Source organism: Colius striatus, chromosome 5 (genome assembly GCF_028858725.1).
Source record: "Colius striatus isolate bColStr4 chromosome 5, bColStr4.1.hap1, whole genome shotgun sequence".
Taxonomy (NCBI): domain Eukaryota; kingdom Metazoa; phylum Chordata; class Aves; order Coliiformes; family Coliidae; genus Colius; species Colius striatus.
Genome location: NC_084763.1, coordinates 50,857,252 through 50,879,071, shown reverse-complemented (window position 1 = coordinate 50,879,071; position 21,820 = coordinate 50,857,252). Strand labels below are relative to the sequence as shown.

Genomic DNA, 21,820 nt, shown 5'->3' with positions numbered 1-21,820 from the left:
TAATTTCTCTAAAATGTTATCGTAGCTTGCAGAAACCAGGGTTTTGTCAAGCCTCCTATTCTTCACAAAGGCAGCTTTGCTAGTAGAATGCAAAATTTGGTCTTGAAGGTCTGTTTTAAGTCAATGTTCCTGGGAAAACTTTATTTCCTTGCCTGAACTTTTTGGCTTGTTAATATTTGCTAAGATAATAAGCTACAATTTCTGTGGAACTAAATTCAGGGCCCAGATAGTCCCAAGAACTGATCTCAACTCTTATATAATGTTTTGCAAGGTAACTGTGAAGGTTGTTTTAGTCTTTTTGTTAGATTTTATGAAACATTCTGTGTAGCCTTTGAAACTGAAACAATCTAGGTGTAGCAAACTGAAAGTTAGATTTCTGATCTGTTATTAGTCTAGAATCAGTGGAAATGTAGAGGTTTGCTCAGTTCAACCAACCCATCTTGCCTGTCTCAGGTGTTTCTCTTGTGATGGGATAAATCTCTTCTGAAGGTGCCTCACTCCACTGAATTTATCAGGGATCCTGTAGACATCTCATTTTCAGATAGGTAAAGTTAGGTGTGAGTAATCCTCTCTTTCCTTCCCACCCTGTGATACTCAGCTAAGCCCAAGGGAAGTTTAGCACTTGATATCATCACATAATATGTGATGCATTAGCTCGGCATGCTATATATTTACAGCTGTTTATCCAACACTTATCTGCCTCTCACTGGTATTAGCAGAGCACAGAGAGATTACAGGCTGTCCTAGTGGAGACTGAGACTCCAGAGGTGTTGTATTATCAGCAGAAGCAATGTCAGTATGCAGTACTGTTGAAGTTTATCAACATAGAGTGACATGATGGAAAGATCTGCAGAATTTTCATTATTCCTTTAAAAGACCAGTGTCTGTCTAAACCACTCCAGTGCACCTCATCCTTCAAGGCATCATAATAAAGGTATTACTTAATTAAGAGTTCCAGGGTTAGTGTCTTAAGAATATGTCTACGCTAGTAAACCAAACAGGGCCAGTGAATAGTAGCTGAAACACTCCCACAGGGTTGCCCAATCTGATTGTTATCATGCCTCCCAGAACTACCCAGGAACACTTCAAGAGAAAGCGCAGGCCAGGAATGGTTTCCAACAAGCTCTGTGGAAAGATACAACCTTAGTTTTACCAGGAGGTTAAAACAATAGTGAAATGTAGAGTTTAGCTGTATAGACTTCAGTCATGTCATGTCACTTGCCCTCAGGGACAGAGAAAGATGCTAGCACTTTTTTTTTAAACTAATATATATGTAGCCTTATAACTACACCAGTACAAAAATATCCTTCAGATAAAACCACATGGATGCTCTAAGGTGTATCTCTTACCTTCTGCAGATGTCTATTTGCTCATTTTTTTTTTTGCTCTAGGAGGTGACATAAGTGCTGAAAGAAGAAAATTCAGCCCATGTTCTGTCTTCATGCAACTTCAGAGCTTGTTCCATCCAAAGAGGCAAAGGGGAATTGAGAACATATTCCAAAAATTCAATGACCTTTATAATCATATGGTTTCATTGGGGGCATGAATGAGGTGGTTTAGTATGGTTTTTAGTTTAGATGAGATTTAAGCATTTTGGTAGGTTACTTTCTTTTATCTTCCTATAGGTAACCTGGCACACACTAAAAGCAAAACTACAATCAATTACCAAATGTGGACCCCTCAGAAATCAATCAGTCATGCAAAGGTAAGAAAACTGATTTTGTGATTCTGCATCCAATCCTAATTTGAACTAGAAAGGCAATACTCTTATTGGTACTAAAAGTAAGCAAGTAACCCCTTCCTTGGTTTTCTCCCTCTCCTATTTTCTTTTCTATTTAGCTGGATATCTTTGTGTTGTGCAATTCATATTCCTTCCGTGAGGTAAAAACTTAACATTTCCCTTCTTTCTGGATATAGTTTTATGACAACTTCAGGGGGAAAAAAAAGAGAAAAATAGCAGTTTTGTAGCAAAATGACAAATTAAGATATTGGTGTGCAGTATAGTCAAGTTTCTTAGAGAACTACCAAAAGAACAGTGATGAAATAGCCAACAAGACCTCAGACATTGTCAGGTTATTTGTGGTGGGCATTTAGATGCTCCGTTATCAAATTGTGTCCTCTGTGTGTGAACGTTTGTGTCTTGCGTAGCAAAGTGATGTAATGTACTGGTGTTCACTGATTTGTGCTAGTGATCATGCTGTAACTTTTCCTGTTTAGAATACTTTTTTAAGAATTAAAGAGGTCCTCTTGAGGGATGCTTTGTTGTGGCACTGGAAAGGGCACTACAGACTCAACAGAGCTAAAATGTGATTTTCTTTCTTCACCTGTATAGAATGAAGCGGGAGATACTGGACATCACCCGAGAGAGACAACCAGCATGAAAACACAGACAGTCGCTTCTTATTTTAGAGTAAGATATCAGATCTTTCAGTAAATTTTTGTAGAGTAGAATGAATGTTTATTCATTCACCTTTTGAAATGCACCCGCTGACTTAGAGTCAACAGTGAACCATGTTTGTGAACTGCGTGTATGGTGCACTGGTCTGTGCAGTACAAATATCTAGAGGAGCTTGTGATGTTTCATCTTTAATTGTATTTGATTACACAGCTGCATTTCTGTCATGATGATATATGATGATGGATATTAATCTTTCACTTGCTTGTTTTTCCACCAAGGGAGGTAAAAGAAGGTTGGACATCAGTTGTATAGCATTTCTTTAAGAGTTTAAGAAGCAAGAGAGCAAAATTAATTTGAAGCATGAGCTCCAGAGAAAGATCTTAGTATTCACTGCTAGGAGGCTGTCCTGAGTCCATCCTTGTGACTCTTTAGCAGTTCTCTTGACTGACTTTGTTGCTAGTCCTGCAGTAGAAAATAGCCATGAAGACCATTCTTTCTTCCAAAGTTCTGTACAGAGTTGGTTCACTTGGACTTATCTCTGAATTTCCAACTCTTATTTAGCCATATGTCCCAGCAAAAACACAAAAATGACTGAGGTGATATTTATGATGTGTAAGAGTTTGTTTATATCTGTGACAGAGAACGGTAAGGAGCAAGATCTCTGTTTAGTAGATAAAATTGTGCAGCTTCATGGACCACAAAGGCTTATTTCAGGCTAGGTGTCCTCGTAGCCCAAAGCTGCATAATGTTCTAAAGCTCTTGATGGAAAAAATTATTGAATCCCATCCAAACCTAATTTCTGTGATTCAATGCATTACCAGCACATCCAGCATCAGAGGCTGTAAATGAGTTAATTATATTTACACTTTTCTGTTGTTATTTTCTGTAGTGGAAATCCCTGCTCAGGTCATGCTAGGTAATGCTCTTAATGGAAGATTCAGTTTCAGCCCCACTGGTTTACTCATACACAGAAATGTACCAGTGATTGAGAAAAGCATCTGCCACATCAGACCAAGTGGTTAAAAAAATCATCCATTAGTATGTCCTACTTGTTTGTATTCTATTGGCACACTACTCAGGAAGCTAATTAAGCACTTTGCTGCGTGGTGCAGTGTCTGTCCAGAATGGAATTGCACATTTTAATAGGAAACATATGGCTCTTGACATCCTACACTAGTTTCATGTATGCAACCTACTGCTGAACTTCATTATCTCCTGGCTGCCTCTTTCTGTTAAGTCAGGTTGAATCTCTTCATTTCTGTTTTAATAAGATCCTCCAATGGGACAATTTTACAAACACAGTTAAGGTTGTTTACTGCTAGATTTGCCTCAGTTGGTATGGGAAGCTACAGACTGCCTCCCCTCTCCTAGCCTGGTGCCCTGGTGAGATGGGGAAAAGTGCAGCTTTGGAATTGTGATGTTGTGTACTTCTAGTTTTGCCCCCCATCTAAAGTTTCCTCTTGGCAGGGCAGCTATAGTATTACCATCAGCCTATACAATGAACAGAATGTGCTAGATTAGAGCAGTTTAAGCAGCCCCTTTCTGGGGTGGCCTTAGTTTCCTCCAGTCTGACGAAGTGATGGAAATATTTACTGGCTTGTTGTCCTTCCACTTCCCATCTGTAGATGGATGATTTACTCTTTGGGTGAATAAGGATTTTAGGTGACAACAGCAAAAAGAAAATGTGGGCTGTAATTACCTAACAAGGCTCCAACTGAAGCAAATAAGTGTAAGAGGAGTTTCTCTCCTATATTAGACATTTTAGCAGCTTGTGAGAATATTCTGGGTGGAATTTGGTATATCCATTTGGAATCACTGTTTCTCCCAAGTAGTATATGCTAGTAACCTAGAGATCTTGTCAAAGCTAGAATTGTTGTTGGGTCATTTACTTCATTTACCCTTAAAGTACCAGCTTACTGAAGTGTGAACAGATTTGGATATGATTCTGATCATATGAAGTAAAAGTCTGGCTACTTATAGGCCTATATAGAAGTTTTATAAATATCCTGGTAGCAGTTACTTTGTTACTTTCTTGCAGTATTCTCTGATGGATTTGTTATCCAAGATGGTCGTTGGCCAGCCTCATTTTGTCAGATGCATCAAGCCAAACAATGACCGTCAGGCAAAGAAGTTTGATAAAGAAAAAGTGCTGGTTCAGCTGCGTTACACAGGAATTTTGGAGACAGCCAGAATTCGAAGACAGGGTTATTCACACCGTATTCTGTTTGCTAACTTCATAAAAAGGTAACATTGATGTGAAGAAGCCTTTTTCTCTCCTATCATTGCTATCCATTGTTTGTTAAGCATCAGCAACGTCTTTAGCATGGTCCTTAAAGAAAAAAACACAAAGATGTTTCCTGTGACAAAGATGATTACAGACTAGGTAACAAAGAGTAGTTCAGGCACAAGGTTAGTGACATGTTCTGGATTGGTAGGGGAAGATGATGCATCTCAGGATGATTGTTTCATCGGGCTCTCTGTGCATTTGGGTTAAAATTGTCTTGCATATAATCTGCAAGTTTTCATCAAAACTTGAGTTTTAGAAATGTAATGCTTCAAATTAAAGCTGAAAATTTGGAGCTTTAGCATCCAGGAAGCACTAGAATTTCACTATCACCTGATGTTTACAACTGTCCAGCATCTACTTTTGCACAGTGAGTGATGATTTGATATCGCTAATCTAGGGCTGAAAAGTTTAAGTGCATAGTTCTGTTTAAAATATAGTTTCTAAGTATTCAAATCATAGAATTGTTTTGGCTGGAATAGACCTTTAAAAGCATTGACTCCAACCACTAACCTAATACTACCAAGCCTACCACTAAGTCACTAAACCCACCATTACTCACTCGTTAAGAAGATTAATATACTCACTCTGATTTTAGAATTCCTTCAGCTGCCTCTCCTTCCTCCAACCCCAAAAAATTAATCCTGAGTACTTAATCTGTACTTGTTTCATACAAGACAAATAAAGACTTGATGAGTATTTGCCTCAATCAGATATAAGATTTGTGGAATGGAGCTGAGAATTGGCAAGAAGCAAGGAACACCCATTCAGACAGAAGCACTTCAAAGCAGTAGCGCACTAGAAACAGAGAGCTAGCAGCAGCGCTGCAAGTACACGAGGAAAGAGAGGAAGGACAAAGCAATGGGTTTATAGCGTGGTTTCTGGAAAGAATAACCCTGTGTGGTGGTTTAGCCCTGACTGGGTGCCAGATGCCCACACCATTCTATCACTCACATTCCTAAACTGGACAGGGAAGAGAAAAATATAATGAGGAATTTGTGAGTCGAGATAAGCACGGAGAGATCACTCAGCAATTAGCATCAGGGGCAAAACAGACTCAACTTGGGCAAAATTGGTTTGATATATGAATGAATAATCAGAACAGAGCAGGGAAAATGAGAAATAAAAACAAATCTTAAAACACCTCCCCTCACCCCTCCCTTTTCCCAGGACTCTCCTTACTTCCCCACTCAGAGGTGCAGGAAACAGGTTTTACAGTCCATTCATTGAAGATGGACTTTGCCACTGCTTCTTCTCAGGGGGAGGCCTCTTCACACTTCCCGCTGCTGCAGTGTGGGATCCCTCCCATGGGAGACAGCCCTCCACAAACTTCTCCAATGTGGATCCTTTCCACAGGCTACAGTTCTTAATGAACTGCTCCAGCATGGAGCCTCCCACAGGGGCAGCTCCTCACACCCTGCCCCAACGTGGGTCATCCACTAGGAGAACAGTCCTTCAGGTACTGGCTGCTCTTGCATGAGTCACTCGCAAGATAACAAGTCCTGACAGCAAACCTGCTCTGGCCTGGGCTCCTCGCTACCCACAGGCTCCCAGGTCCTGCCAGCAACTTGCTCCAACATGGGCTTCCCATGGAGTCACAGCCTCCTTCAGGCATCCACCCGCTCTGGCGTGGGCTCCTCCGGGGGCTGCAAGTGGATCTCTGCTCCCTAGTGGCCTCCATGGACTGCAGGGGTACAGCTGCCTCACCATGGGCTGCACCACAGGTCACAGGGGGGTCTTTCTTTCAGTGCCTGAGCACCTCCTCCTTCTCCTTCTCCACTGACCTTGTTGTCTGCAGAGGTGTTGTTCTCACATTCTGAACTCCCTTCTGCTGCTGCTGCAGTTTAGCAGCTATACAGCAACTTCTCCTTCTCAAATATGTTAATCACAGAGGCATTACCTCAAATACTAATTGGCCAGGCCTTGGTCAGCAGTGGGTCCATCTTAGAGCCAACTGGCACTGGCCCTATCAGCTACAGGGGAATCATCTGGCAGCTCGTTGTTTAAAGCTACCCCTGTAGCCCCCCTGCTACCAAAACCTGTCCCAGACAAAACCACTGCACCCTGGGACTGTTACTGTTTTGGAGGAATGCAATGTGGGAAAAGGAGTTACCCCTAGCAAGGTGTGCTTTTGGTCACTGTTTGTTATAAAAAAATACTTTTCAGGTAAAAGAGAGGAACAGTGAAGATAGGGTAGTTCTCAACAGAGCTTGCCCCTGATTGCAGTGAGACTGTGCAAATCTCTGGCACTGAGGATATGGCCCTCAAAAAAAAAAGCATTTTTATTAAGAATCTATCTCCTTGCCTTTTTTTACCTGAAAAAAATTACTCTATTAGAATAAAAATCAAGAAGATTCATTGTGTAGCAAAAAGGGAAAAAAGGAGCTGTAGGAATAGATGATAATGCAGGAATAAACATTGTCATTATTTTTCTATTATTCCATGAGGAAATTGTTCCCATTATTTAATGCTGGTACAATCCAAGCTTGGTATGTAAAGGCTGAATCACCATAAAAAAACTGAATGTACTCTTAGGAAGCAGACATAATTAATGTAATTTTCCTGAATTAAGAGACCCAAGGTAGGTATGGTTCATTCATCCAGCATTTTAGAAAGCCCTGGAACACACAAGAACTCTCGTACCCAGCAGCTGAGCTGGTACGTTACAGGTAATTTTTATGCGTGAGCATCCTGACCTCCTTTCCTAGTCAGAATTAGTTCTGATGTATGAGTCTGGCAGATTAAATGCTTATATATGATATGTCATAACAGCATGTATACATTCCAAAAGGATCTGCAAAGCTGAATCCAAGCAGGTAACAAGAGCTGGGATGCATCTCAGATCAAGTTATCTCAAAGGTAGATGGTACAACCCATGAGATACGACATTTTCCTGGCATTTCTGCTATGAAATAAGCTAATTTAGGTGGGAAAGCTTTAAAATTATTTCTATTTTTGCCACAGAAATCACTTTCACATAATGCTTAGAAGCAGAGCAGCAAAGAACTCATGCACAACTCCACTTGCGTTGCACACTTTTGATTGCCTTCTGGTGTTGGTATACAATTAAACAGCCCTCCAGGGCATGCAATATGTCACTCATCCACTTTGACTGAGTTTCTCAGTACTGCATATAAATCACAGCACTTTCTTTCATATGCTGTTTTGATTTTTTCAGTGCTATGTTTTTTTTCATGCATTGCCTTTTATTATTGAAATTAATGGTTTAAATGTATTCACACCTATTGCTCGCTGTTATTGGAATAATCATCTATTTGTCTTTAGGTATTACCTCATCTGTTACAAAACAAATGATGATCCTCCAGTCAGCCCAGAAACCTGTGCTGCCATCTTGGAAAAGGCTCACCTTGACAACTGGGTCCTTGGAAAAACTAAAGTAATATTTATTATACTGTAGCTGCCTTTTTGGGGGTTAGATCTTGGTCTTTATTGGTTTAAAAAAAAACCCACCCCTTGTTCCCTGATATCTCTTTGAAATCCTGTGAAGTGTTTAAATTGTGATGAGCTTTAGTGAGGCCACAGTGCTAAGCAGTATGTGACAACAACACTGCTTGCATTTTCTTTAAAAAAAGTAAGTATCCCAGTGAATTTAGTCCAAGCTTAAAAGAGTTCTGCGTTTTCACTGGAGCAGTCAGACTCACAAAAGGATAAGAAAAGTTCTTGGCTTTCCAGCCTGAGGCCCCAGTGGCAGACTGTTGAGCACCAGGGGAGGACATAGCAGGATGAACCCATATATGTGAAGTAGGGAGAAGCTTTTGATCCTAGCTCACTAGTCTCTCCAGTGTGCTAGAAAGGGATACCCACCCACCCACAACTAACAGAAAAGAAGCATCAGACAAGTACTCCACCAACTCTTAGCTAATGTAACAGAAGTGCTCAAGAATGATATGGAGACAGAGATGGATTTTAAGCTATTCAAACTAACTTCAGTGTAGAAAATCAACTGTTCTTCTGAGACATCTTCCTGGATAGGTGGGACAAAAGCCACGAAGTTACCTCCTCCTCAACTTTTATTTCCCTCTGCTATCTCGGTGAGGCTAATACACAACATGCACCCAAAGCATATCTTGAGATATGGGATCTATTGCTTATACTTAATTAGGGTTAACTTGTGTATGTACCAATGAGACATCAAAGATCAGGGGAATTCCACAAAATAAGCATAACTATTGTCTTAATTGCCTGAGCTCCTTCTACACATTTTATTTTATTGTAATATACACCAGGAATGTATTTGTACCTGTTTTGCTGGACTAGTTTTGCAGAGTTTATGTGAGTTCCATGCTTCACAAAAGCAATTTCATAAACAAACCATGCCTTGGATTTGAAATTGGAAAGCAGAGAGGTTGAAGGTTCTGAATTTGGATCACATTTGTGTAATATATGTCAAGTTTGTAAGGCTAGCAAAACTGCCAGCCTCATAGTTTTGAAAACAGATTCACAGTTACAGATTGAGGTTTTGCACTGAGACTTTAAAACATCTTTCCATGAAGGCCTGAAGAAGGAGACTGACAAAAGGTGTTGAAAGAGAGAATAAGATAAACTGGTAACCCAAACAATCAAATTGCCATCTTCAACAAGAATGATCCTTTAGGTAGTAAAGCTAAAGAATCTGTTCATCATTTCAAACCAGCTTGTAGCTCTTGTTGATTTTAAATGGATTGAGTGAACACAGAGCTTGTGAGGGTAACTAAAACTTTTGCTTGTCTGCCTACTCTTTTTAAGGTATTTCTCAAATATTATCACGTGGAGCAGCTAAATTTAATGCGGAAGGAGACAGTTGACATGATTATTTTGATTCAAGCTTATGTCAGAGGGTGGCTGGGTTCAAGGAGATACAAAAAGATAAAGGAACAAAGGGAACGGAGTGCTATTAAAATACAGTCAGGTAATGGCTTTAAAACATTTAACATTTTGCTTAAAGCTAGTGCATGTGTGCAGTTGATAGATGGACGTGCCTGCTGGATGTGAATTTTGCTTTTTTCCTGCTGTTACATTTGACAAAATATCTTATACTCGGTAATATCTGTTCTAATGAAGAAAAATTTCTTTTAACCAGGTAAGACAATCTATTTGCTGCAGTTATGTTTATCAGCATTGCTTTTAAAAGGCAATGTTGACAACAGGAGGATATGATTGCACAGATGATGCTGTTATTAATAATATTCTGGCACACACTGACAAGGTTGTATAATATAATAATGAAAATAAAAGGTATTAACTATCCTTGATAAGACCAATTACACTGTTGACAATATTGACAGAGACATCAACTGAAATTTCTAAGATATTCCAAACAACTTGTTATTTTAAATTCTGATTCTCTTGAGTTTTGTATTTGTTTAATTCATAGTAACTTTACTCACTAGAAAAATGTAGCTTTTATGTCAATTTACTGTTTGTGCTTGTTTGCTTTTTTTTTTAAGGGTAAAGCCTGCAAAATATTTCTGAATATTTTAATGGAGGTCTGTAATTCCTTCCAGATTTTTTTTAATCTTACAGCTTCTTGTATGTCCAATGCATTATTTCATTTCAGACATCTCTTTTCAGCTTACAGGGGGTTTGTTGCTCGTAAAGAATACGCAAATGCAAAACGTAATAAAAAAGTGGAAGAATTCATTACTAAGCTTCAAGCAAGTAAGAATTATTTGCTTTCATGGCTTTCACTGTGTTATCCATCCAATGTGTCAATTCAGGTTCTTTGCTATTACCTAGCTATGATGATTCACTATGCTCATTTATACATTCTTTTTATCTATCATATAAGTATATGCAGTGATTAAAATGGGTCAATGTATTCCATTACCTGTACCTCAAAATGGCTTAGAGGCACTTTCCACAGCTGGTTAAATGCCATAGCAAGCTTTTTCACTCCTAGTCTGGTAGATATATCTAAGTAGTACAGCTGGTATTGATGAAGCCCCGTATGACATTGTCTGCATATAATGTGTGTGTGCATGCTGTTCTATTAGGAATAGATTTTGTTATATATCAGTAATAGTTGTGTTTGAGAAGACTGCATGCTGTAATTTCTCTCACAACACTGATTCTTTTTTGCCATCACTCAATCTAAGCTAGCAAAACACTTATCTTCTGCAACAATAACCACCTTGAGCCCAGATGTATACTATGTGACATCCCTTTTTCCTCCCTACATTTCAGTCTCCCCTGTCCCTGCAAAGATGTCCCTGAGACTGAAGTAGTCAAGGCAGCTCTGAAATCAGCAGCAGTACAATTAGAAAGGCATGAGTCTGGAAATAGCTGACACAAATCTGCACAGCACTTCCAGTAATTACAAAGATGGCAAATCCAAATATAAGCCAGTGCTGCTGGTATCCAGGCTATCTAGATGTAAGCTACCTCAGATACATCTTCTTAAGTATACACCAACACCAGTGCTGGTTTTAATCACTGTCAGATGTTAGTGTTTACCAAAGAGCATTTCATTGCAGTTGGTAGAACTTCATTGGCACAAAAAACAATCTAAAACCAGAATAAAATCCAGTAATGTGCCAAAAATAATTACACATCTGAAAGTTATCAATTATAGTAGGATATTTAGGAAATGCAGAAGTATTAATTTAACACTTTGTGATCTCTCCAATGTTTATTCCTGTCTACTTTCTCTGTCCTGTGTGCAGTTTCATTTCAACTTTTTTCAGTGCATGAGAAGCCAGAACGAAATGGAAGTCCATTTTTACTTAGTGCTCTCACTTTTGTCCCCTCCATTCATTTCTAAAGCAATACAAATGTCATCTTCCAGTTTGAAAGCACAGCAAAGTTCTCAGGAAATGTCAAAGGTGAACCAGAATAAGACTTAAAAGACCAGCCAGCTTATGTTGTCACATCTGTTACCAATGTCTTGATCTATTTCAAAATAAGTCCTCTGGAGTTGCTTTTGCATGAAAGTGGAATGAGGATTGGCTCAGATGTCCAAGAAACTCTAGAAGTATTCCAAGTGCTTTACAATTTGTGCTCTTCTAAGTCCCTGTCAGACTGCAGAATAAAAACCAATCGTGCCACTTTCAATAAGTATTTGGGTTGCTTTACTGTGTATCCAGATATCAAGATGGAATTTATGTCGCTTTTGTATGGTGTGTCTTACACGGAACCACCGCATCTAGTGGAGCCCAAGGTTGTCTAAGTTATGGGAATGCTAAAGCAAATAAAACCTAGCATGAAGCTATATGGATGTATTAGAACACATTGCTTATGTTCCCTTCGTATTCTTCAGTGAGCTTGACCGTTCTCTGTGATGGAAAACACTCTCAGCACAGTTGGAGTAACAGCTCCCTTGCCTACTATCTCCTATGGCTGTTTAAATCACCCGAGTCCTCTGTTCCCATGGTCTCGGTACTACATTTGGAGTTAGAGTTCAACAGAAATATTTTGACAAAACATTGTGTTCTTTTAATTTTGCCAGGGATTAGCAGATTTGTGCAGAATCCATGGAACTGAAGACTTGTACCAATCACAGCACTGTGGAGACTGTGCTGGTTCCCATTAGGAAATTATTTGCAAATTTGGGAATTTTTGAAGCAACGTTCTGAATGCAGTTCTGTTCCTGATTAAGACACTTCAGTGTAGATGTCTAAAAGTGACCTAGGTGTCTAAACTCTTACAGTCAGAGGTACCTAGTGTTTGATTCATTTTATTCCAAAGCACCAAATGCTCGTCTGATTTGCCCCTTACTGGTATCTAGTGTCATTTGAGATGCTCTAGGTTACCTTGCCTGGCCTCCAGCTTTATTTCATATGGTATACCAAACTTTGTCTCTCCAGAGAGTCCCATCTGTCTTGTTCTTTCTGCCAGCTCCACGTAGATGGCTTGGCTATCCTGGACCACTTCAGATGGCACTAGATAGCTATGTGCCAGCAACTGCATCAAGCTCTTAGTGACTAGTCAGGACTGACATGACTCAAGAAAGAACTATATTTGAGTCCTTATTCATCCTGGTTCAGACCAGAAAATTGAACTTGTAACTGCCTGAAAGCACAAATAGCAAGTATGACTTTGGCACAGCACACCTGGTTACTGTGGAGCTTAGCATATCTTTCATGCTGAGCTTTTTCATTTTGAGTAGTGAGTCTTTATGAAGGGAGGACAAGCTAAGTCTTCTGTAACTGCTGAGCTATGAAATTTACATTTCTTCTATAATCTGTTGAATATTCAGCTATTCCAAACCTGTGCCAGAAGAGAGTCTGGTAATCTCTACAACCTGCTAATCAGACATTTCCATGGGAAATTAAAGACTTCGTCAAATCAGTTGCCTGACTCAGGCAAAGCGGGTATAGGAAGCTGAGAGCGCAGTATTCCAGAGGTACTTCTATAGCATTGTGCTCTGCTTCATTCTTCATCTTCCTGTATTTAGTCCAAAAATACAAAGAAAGAGCTTGTTTCTGTCCTCATATAGAATGCATACAGCCTTCTGAATCTCCAAAAAAGTTTTGTGGGACAGAATAATTTCAGATGAAACGTAATCATAATAACCACCCTGGTCTGTATTTCTTTTGTTTGTTCAATGCTGTCATTTGACTCTCTGAAATGTGTGGGACGTGCATTGGTTGTTGCCTGAGGCTTTTGTATTACAATTTGTATCAGTTGCCAGAGGATACTTAATCAGGAAGAAGAGAAAAGAGCTAACTGAGACAAGAAACAAAGCAGCGATAACAATTCAGTCTCACTACAGAGGGTATAAGGAGAAGAAGAGCTTCAAAAGCAGGAGGTAATATTATTCTCTCTGTCTTGTGTCACTCAAATATGCCACTTTTCAAATATGTCACTGCTGAAGAACAGTGATGTAAGCTAAAAGTGAAACAAATCAGGAATATTCTAGATAAGTATGCAGAGGTAATGTACCTTGATATAGAGGTTTTTAATGTCAGTAGTAAATTTTCTCATATTTTTGAACTCAGGGAATAAAGGCTTCTTTAGAAGAAAGATTGACAATATTGTGCTTGCCTGTAATTTGTAGAGGAGTCTCTTTTTGGAACTAGTTCATCATGAAAAATGCTCAGACAAGAGTGAGAAATAGACATTTACAAGGAACAGTTCCTCGTCTAAATCACTGAGATAAGCAAGGATGATGACAGCAGGAACCCAGATATCTTGTTCAGATCCAACAGCTAAAAGTTAGGTGAAGTGAATCATATTTAGAATATCTCTGCAATGTGGTTGTAGTCTGAAATGGAGATAATAACACTTTCCCCATCACCATCCTTTTTTTCAGAGATAGCATTTAAGTAGGTGGAAAGTAGGCCAGAGAGGTAGAAAACAGTTGTGAAGGAATCCAGAATCTTTCAGAGGGAATCAGAGACTCTTAAGCAACAGAGTGGCAGATTTCATCTGGCACTGAAGTTTTATTGGTAGTGACAAAGACAGTTTAGGGAATAGAGCTTTTAAATTTGGCCTGAATCTATGCCTAGGAGCATTATTTTTGCATTCCTAATGTGACTTGAGGCAGTTTTCTTTTATTAATACACTTAGGATTGTGAGTATTTATACACACTTGAGGTGCTAAAAAGTTTAGCATGTATTTTTGTTAAAATTTAGGTTAACTTATCAGCCCTCATGCAACCTAAATGGAGGGATGTCCCTTTTCACTTTAAGAACTAATTCCAGCTATATGTACTATAATTTTCCCATGTTGCAATGTATCAAGTTGCCATTTAGTACACAAGCACTACCAAAGGTAGATGTAAAGTTGGCACTATCACTTATCTTCTTCAGCTATAATTTTCCCCCAAAACTGTATTCTATTAGGGATTCACTTAGAAAGAAACAAGCTGAAAATGCAGCATCCGTTAGTGAAAAGGAAGAGGAAGAAAAACTTCAAGATAATGAGGAAAGTCCAGCTGGAGTGAAGAGTGCCCTTCCTAAAACAGAGGAAGAAGCAGCTGTCATTGTTCAAAGCCATTACAGAGGCTACAGAGTCCGTAAGAAAACAAAAGAACAATACCGAAAAATATCAGAAGAAGAATTATCTGTTGTGGAATTCTTTGAAGCACAACTGCAGCCAGCTCAAAATGATACACTAGAAGAAGCAACAGATGAGGAGACTCAAGATGAAGCTGATGCTGTTACTGACAGCGAGTGCCCTGGATGCAGTGACACAGAGAACGAACAGGAGCAACAGGAAACATCTACTGAAGGAGAGGGAGCATCTGGGAAGCAGAACCCTGCAGTTGAATGTGTTGGTGAAGATGGAGAACAGGCCTCTTTGGATGGGCTGTCCAGCAAATCTGTCAAAATCACAACAAGTGATTCACCCAGTTCCCAGCAAGATGAGCAAGACATACTCAATGCATATGGGCAAAAGCAAGAATCTGCTGTGGTCCAGCCCAACACTGACAGGGATGTGGAAAGAAACCACCTGAAACATCAAGCAGTGATGCCTACAGGATGTAAAGGAATTATAATAAAAGAGTCACGAAGAGGCTCATGGAAGCAAGTTGAGGCAGAAAAACAAGATGCAGAAGACAAAGAGAAAGCAGCAGTGGTCATTCAGAGCAGTTACCGGGGTTACAAAAAGCGGGGACAACTCAGAAAAGAAGGGAAACTACCTTGCAAAAGTCAAAAGAAAACTATAAAGGAGCCAACAGAAGCAGTACACGTTCAAAATAATGACCCCCAAACAACAAAAGATAGGGAAAGCACCACTACAGAGACTGAAGGCTCCAAGACACTGAAAGGAGACTCGGAGAAGGAAGCTTGTGATTTGGCAGCCTTTTCGCGGCAGGTAAGAAGCTTGTAAGCTGTATACTAAGTGCATACTCTGAGCAATAACAAAATGACAGAGTTATTTTACTGGTTTCATTTGCACCAAGATTTTACTCTCTAAACTAAGACTGACATTTTTTTAACGAGTCTTCAATAAAAATTAGTATTTGGGGCTGCAAGAGAAAATACTCTTTTCAGGATGGAGAGAAGGACAAAGAGCACTGGCAAAAATTATTTGAGTTTTAACCTGGTTTAGGTTAAATGCAGAAGCTTTTCCTCTGTTTGTTGCAAGGCAAGGCTCTTAATTCAGCCAACTTGTGAAATGTCTCTGTAAATTAAACTAAAAATTGCTGTGTCAGTGTCAGAGACTCACATATGTGCAGCCTACAGCTGTAGAAGCTATTTTGCATCAGCGTGCACTGTCTGCTCACGTGTGAACCACTATAAAGTAGCTGCAGGAGTGGAGTTGCATGTGGAGTTTCCTATATACCTTTTTTTTCGTCCTGTTTTTTTTAAGGGGGTGGGGAAGCAAGTGTGGTGGGGATTTACACTGCAGTAGGCAGAGCAATACCTTTAAAATTCATTCTCTAGTCCACTATTTTACCTTTAATTACCTTGGAACATGGATACTAATTTATAGAATAATGTAAATATTGTGTTACTGTGTTATGTTTTTCAGATATCAAAGTTATCTGAAGACTACTTAGCATTACAGCAAAAATTGAATGAAATGATCTTGTCACATCAGCTGAGACCTGTGATGCTGTCCAAAGATAAGCAAGCTAATGGCCGACTGTCTTCTCACGTTTGTCAGTCAGGTAACGTTGAACCTTACTGTTAGCAGAATTTCTAAACAGGACTGTCAAGAAGTGACTCCTAGTTGTGTTTTTAAAGGCAAAGGAAGTAGTACAAGTTACCTCTGGCTTCTCATGTAACTCAGACTGAGCCCCAGATCAGTACACATATGGAACATAGTTTCCAGAGAAGTAGTCAAGGCTCATTGAGATTTACATATTTATGATTTTTCTTGGGATGTTGTTTCAGTGCTCCTTAAGTCTGGTAAAGTAATCATTGTGAGACTGAGACATAGCATCTCTAGGAATACTTTTATTTGCTAAAAATTCCACTTTGTCTCTTTTTTATTCATATATTGTTCAACTGTGTGTGCTGATGGTAAGACAGGGGACTATGTTTAAGAGATAAAATATTTTTTAGATAATATATGTCAAACAGTTTATTGTCACGTGTATGCTGAGTAAAGCTTTATCTATTTACAAATGCAACTAAGGTTATCAAAACCTGTAACTCCTGCCAGTGTTGATGGGTATATCCTTAAAATTAAACCAGAATTTTCATTAACAATTGCCATCCATTTAAATCATAGAATCATAGAATCATAGAATGGTAGGGGTTGGAAGGGACCTTTAGAGATCATCTAGTCCAACCCCTCTGCAGAAGCAGGTTCACCTACATCAGGTCGTATAGGAATATGTCCAGGTGGGTCTTGAAGACCTCCAAGGAAGGAGCCTCCACAAGCCCTCTGGGCAGCCTGTGCCAGGTCTCCCTCACCTCAACAGTGAAATTTGTTTGTTCTTCTATTTAAGTGGAACTTCTTGTGTTCCAGCTTCATCCCATTACCCCTTGTCCTGTTGCTAGCTACTATAGAAAAAAGGGATGTCCCAACCCTTTAGACATTTGTAAATGTTAATAAGATCTCCCCTCAGTCTCCTCTTCTCCAGACTAAACAGCCCCAGTTCCCACAGCCTTTCCTCATGTGAAGGATGTTCAAACACTTAAGTAGACATTGCCTCTGAAAACAGGCTCCACAGTTATTTATGTTCCAGTTAACATAGGCAGTGGGAGTTCCCAAAATGCAAGCATGCCTGGAGTAGGTTAGGTGGCAGTGGGAAGGAATACCAGGAGAATAAAGGTGGAAGGCACAGGATTTAGAGCATGCAGATCATTAAGAGCTATGCCCCACAAGGAGCTGAGTGAGCTACTCAAGCTTCTTCAGTTGGAATAAATGTAACAAGAGATTTCGTCAGCCTCTTTTTTGGGCCACAGATGTGGAAGAAGATGAGGGCAAATGTGGCAGGTGACCTGGTGGGTCATCATTTCTGCAGGGAGGCTTGTGCCAGCCCATGCCACTGCACTGCCTTTGGGGAAGATCTCTGCTTGCCTCTGCACAGCTGGGACCAGATCCAGGACTGTCCCTCCCTGCCCACAGCTAATTGTACTATTTTCAATATGACATTGTGGATTCATTTCTCATGTATGCTGAGACGTGTTAGCTACGTTGAAGAGATCCTAAAAGTACTTCACTTGCAGTCCTCTCAAACTGGTCAGCTGCTAAAATGAGGTCTTGGTGTTTACAAAAGCTAAACCTCTAAGTGTAAACTGGCTGTTGGTAGATTGTGTAGTTGTCTGTTTCCAAAACCAAAGTCTGCAAGAAAAAGCAAATGTCAAATGGAAAGCTAGGTGCCATGATCTTTCATTAAAGACAGGGCAATGTTTGTGACTGTCATTAATAGGTTTGTACTGAGTTGTCTATTAAATACTGATGATTTTTGACAGGATAAACCTGAGGAATTAAAAATGCATCCATTGGAAAGTAACTCCTGTTCTTACACATTTTCCTGCAGAAGCCAGAGAAGAAAGGTAGCTAGAGGGAAAGAGAATACACAAATCCCTGTTTCATCAGTTAAAGATCTTGTTACTTATGCAAGTAAATCAGGTGAAAATATACCAGAACGTTCATGCCTTGTGCAAAATGGAACATAGTCTACCCTTCACATTGCTTCAGAAGGCAAAAAGATACCAGAGTTTGTCACCTGCTCATGCAACCCTGTTTAAAGTGGTTACCAATCAACCACTGCACTTTGTCTCTGAAAATGTCCCACTGCTTTAAATCTCTGTGCTGTCATAATATAGAAGTTTTCCAATGGTAAAATGTCTGAAAGTGCTGCATTGTATCCTTTTGAGCACTGACATGAAAGATGTCATACATTTCTTTGAATCAAGTCAAAAGGCTTTTTAAAACAACACTGAAACAGTTGCTGAGTTGCAGAAGAAACTGGCCTCACTTTAATAAATAAAAGCAAATAAAAGGGGATTTTTACAAGCTAATGTTGTGTGGTCTTAACAACAGGAGGATTGTTTTTTCTTTGTTTTCTCCTGACAAATGTATTCATGTGTGACATGACAGCAGTCTTTTGTGCATCAGGCAAAATTTGTAAGAAAATCCTGATGAATTACAAGCCCTCTCTGGTTTTTTTTTCTTATGGATATAAAAAAAGAAAGTTTGCTATTTTCAGTAATTGCCTTTTACAAGAAATGTCAGCAATAGTAATTGTAACTTGGGGAAGGGTTGGACTAGATGATCTCTAAAAGTCCCTTCCAACTCCTACTATTCTCTGATTCTATGAACTTTAAAACAGTCAAAGAGAGAGTCCCAAATACTCGTGTTTATATACATTAAAACATACTTTGTAGTCAAGGCATGCTTATTCCAAGGTGATTCATACAGAATTTTAGCTTTTTTTTTTTTTCAAAATACCTATGGTAAATACATGTTTTTGATTTTGACTAAACTGCTGCAAGTTAGCATCTAGACAAGGTGATTATAGAGCTCAGGAAGAGTTACTCTTTTCAAAGCCGAATGCACTTAAAATTAAATAGTGGATGCTCTTTGACTAAGAAGCAATGACTGAACTCACTGGAGAAATGTGCCACTAAAGCACAGCCCACCTAAAGTTGTCCTACCAGTCCTTAAACACTGTAAAGCATGAGCTGACCCTTCTGTCTCAAGCCAATGTAGCGCTTCTGGTCTATCGACTGCTGTCCAGCAACTCGCTTGCTGAATGCTCTTCTCCACTAAGTCAAACCACCCCAAAGCCAGTCCTCCCGGAGGAGACAGAACTTTGTTCCCAATCTTTTTCTTCATGCAAGTAGTAGATTTATACTTCGAGCTGGGTCTGGTTTCTTGGCCCTTCTTGCCCAGCTGGGCAACCCCAGTTTGTGTTTTCTGTGTCCTGTTGTCAACCCAAGTACGTTGTACAACTTGTGTGTGTGGCTACTCATGATAAACATAAAAGTGACTTTTACCAAACTTTAAAGCTTTAAAACTCTTTTAAAAAGCATGAAGGAAGGCCAACTGAGTTCCAGCCAAGTGCTGTGTTCTGCCAGCCTTCCTGACTGTGATAGGAAGTTTCACTCTCCACAACACTACGGGATTGACAATAGACACCAGGTTCAGCTGCTCATCTGGAGTGTGGAGCAATGGCTGCAGGGACCTGAGCCTTAGTTTCTCACATCCCTGTGGCCATATTTATAACTTCTAACTGTTCACTGAAAGATATTTCTTGGTATGGGATGTGGACTTTCTTTTTCTACATTCGAACATAATTCACATGGCAGAAGAACTGTTTCATTTCCAACTAGGACCAACACACAAGGTAATGAACTAAGAGAATACACAGCAGTAATTCCCCAGCTTGCCTTTGAGCCAGATGGAGCTTAAGCATTGCAGAGCTCAGTCACAAAGCTGAATTGTCTTAAGTAGCTATTTATTATAGCAAACATGGTCTAAATAGATGTAGAGAACGTTTAAGTAAAAATATGCCTATGTACAGTTTGTTTAGGTTGTATTGTCTACAACATGGAAGTTATCAGCATTCTGGCTATCATTCTTTCTTCCTGTGTGCAATATAGGAAGCCAACTACACAAAACAAAGACTGAAGGTAATGTACAAGAGGCTATTATGCTAAAGTGACGCAGGCAGATGTCGTGAGTGATCCACTGTCTATTAAACATGGAGGAGCCTTCCTGCTTTCTTGCCTACATAATGTGTTATGGTACAATTTATACACACGCATTCACAGGACGATGTGCTTTTACTGCAGATTTCCCTCTAAGGCTACCTTTGCCTTATGAAGGCAAGGATTGCTGAGCTTTAGTTGTTCTTTAAATCATGTAATATTTACCTATTTGTAATTGCTTCAGTCATTTACATTTATTTACACTGATTCCTCAGCTTCACTAGTTCTATACGTTGTTTTAGAGCAGTATGCCAGACAGGAATATTTTTCCCCCTTCATCCATGGGTAGGTGGCCATTGTTCAGTTTGAGAACTTACTGACTCCTCTGATTAAATATTTTATTGCATTGCAACCCACAGAAGGGGAGGAACTGTGGAACAGCTGGATGGAGTACTGTGGTAAATGTTCAGATTTTCAAAACTGTGCGTTTTAATAAAAAGGGAAAGCCTGCAGTTTAAAGAACACAATCAAAAAGGTTAAATGAATCTTAAACCCACAAGGTGAAGTTGTTCCTAAGTGAATTTATTTCTATTTTGAAAAATGCATAAAGCAATCTGCACATGGTTCCTGGTATAAACAATATTCCCTGTGGCTCAAGTTTCTGATTAAGTTATATTTGCTTGCTAAATGCTTTCAGCTAAACGTAGTGGCTGCATCCCAGGACAGCACCTTTGGATTGCTAATGTGCCTTAGGTTACTGTGATGTCAGAATAGATGCACAAATGGCTGCTGTCAAGTTTTTTGAGGTCAAAGCCTGAAGTGGGGGATATTTGATCATGATGACAGCAAATTTTTTCTTCTTTCTCCAGATGACTAATGGTGCTCATCCTTCTAAGTAGTAAATGACAGCTCAAGTACAAAATCCCAGGAAGAGAATTTTCTATATTTAGAATGAAATTCACGTGATAGGAGGAACTCCAGTGCAGCTGAGGATCTTTTCAGCTACACAAAGTAGTGAGACAGGCAGGGTTTTCATCCAGGATTCCTCCTGTTGTAGGCTGCCACAGCACTATTTATGGGCATTTCACGGACAGCCTTTGCAGGGAAAGGGAAGCCTGTGTAGTACCGGGTGAGCAGAGCAGTATTCACTAGCAGGTCTTTTTTTGCAAGTGAACAGCTAGGCAGAAAGCACTAAGACATGGTACTGGGGAAAAGCATAGTCAAGCACTTCTGCTGTGTTGTTGGGCTCTCTGAACACCATGCAGTCAGGACATGTTGGGAGTCAATCAGATGTGTGTCAGAGCATAAGACTGAGGAATCCACAAAAGTGGAGTACAGATATTTTCGTTATACATCCACTCTTAAATAGCAATCATCTCAGGTCACCAGACTCTCAGAAATGAGAGTATTAGTGTCAGCCAGAGACTGAAACTGCTTCCCTTAGTGGAGCTGGTGGGACTTAGGTGTGAGAGATCAAACACTCTCATATCCTCCTGTATTCAGATGGGAAGCTCTTGGTCACTTGCAGTTCCTAATTCTAGGTCTGTGCCAGAATAACCCCTCTGTTTTTTCCAGATTGCTAAGAATTTGCACTTGTCAACCATAATATCGAAATCTGGCTGTGGTAAATATCCCATGAA

At 39.6% G+C, this 21,820-nt stretch overlaps 1 protein-coding gene across 1 annotated transcript in view; it reads left to right on the top strand.

Moving 5' to 3' along the window:
• MYO3A (myosin IIIA) overlaps positions 1 to 21,820 on the top strand; it is a 107,815-nt gene that overhangs the window by 74,574 nt on the left and 11,421 nt on the right. The window contains exons 23-31 of the mRNA XM_061996826.1: positions 1,626 to 1,705; positions 2,333 to 2,410; positions 4,437 to 4,642; positions 7,968 to 8,079; positions 9,429 to 9,591; positions 10,254 to 10,340; positions 13,305 to 13,428; positions 14,466 to 15,441; positions 16,102 to 16,240. Coding sequence (XP_061852810.1) covers positions 1,626 to 1,705; positions 2,333 to 2,410; positions 4,437 to 4,642; positions 7,968 to 8,079; positions 9,429 to 9,591; positions 10,254 to 10,340; positions 13,305 to 13,428; positions 14,466 to 15,441; positions 16,102 to 16,240 — 1,965 coding nt within the window. The remainder of the gene's footprint in view (positions 1 to 1,625; positions 1,706 to 2,332; positions 2,411 to 4,436; positions 4,643 to 7,967; positions 8,080 to 9,428; positions 9,592 to 10,253; positions 10,341 to 13,304; positions 13,429 to 14,465; positions 15,442 to 16,101; positions 16,241 to 21,820) is intronic.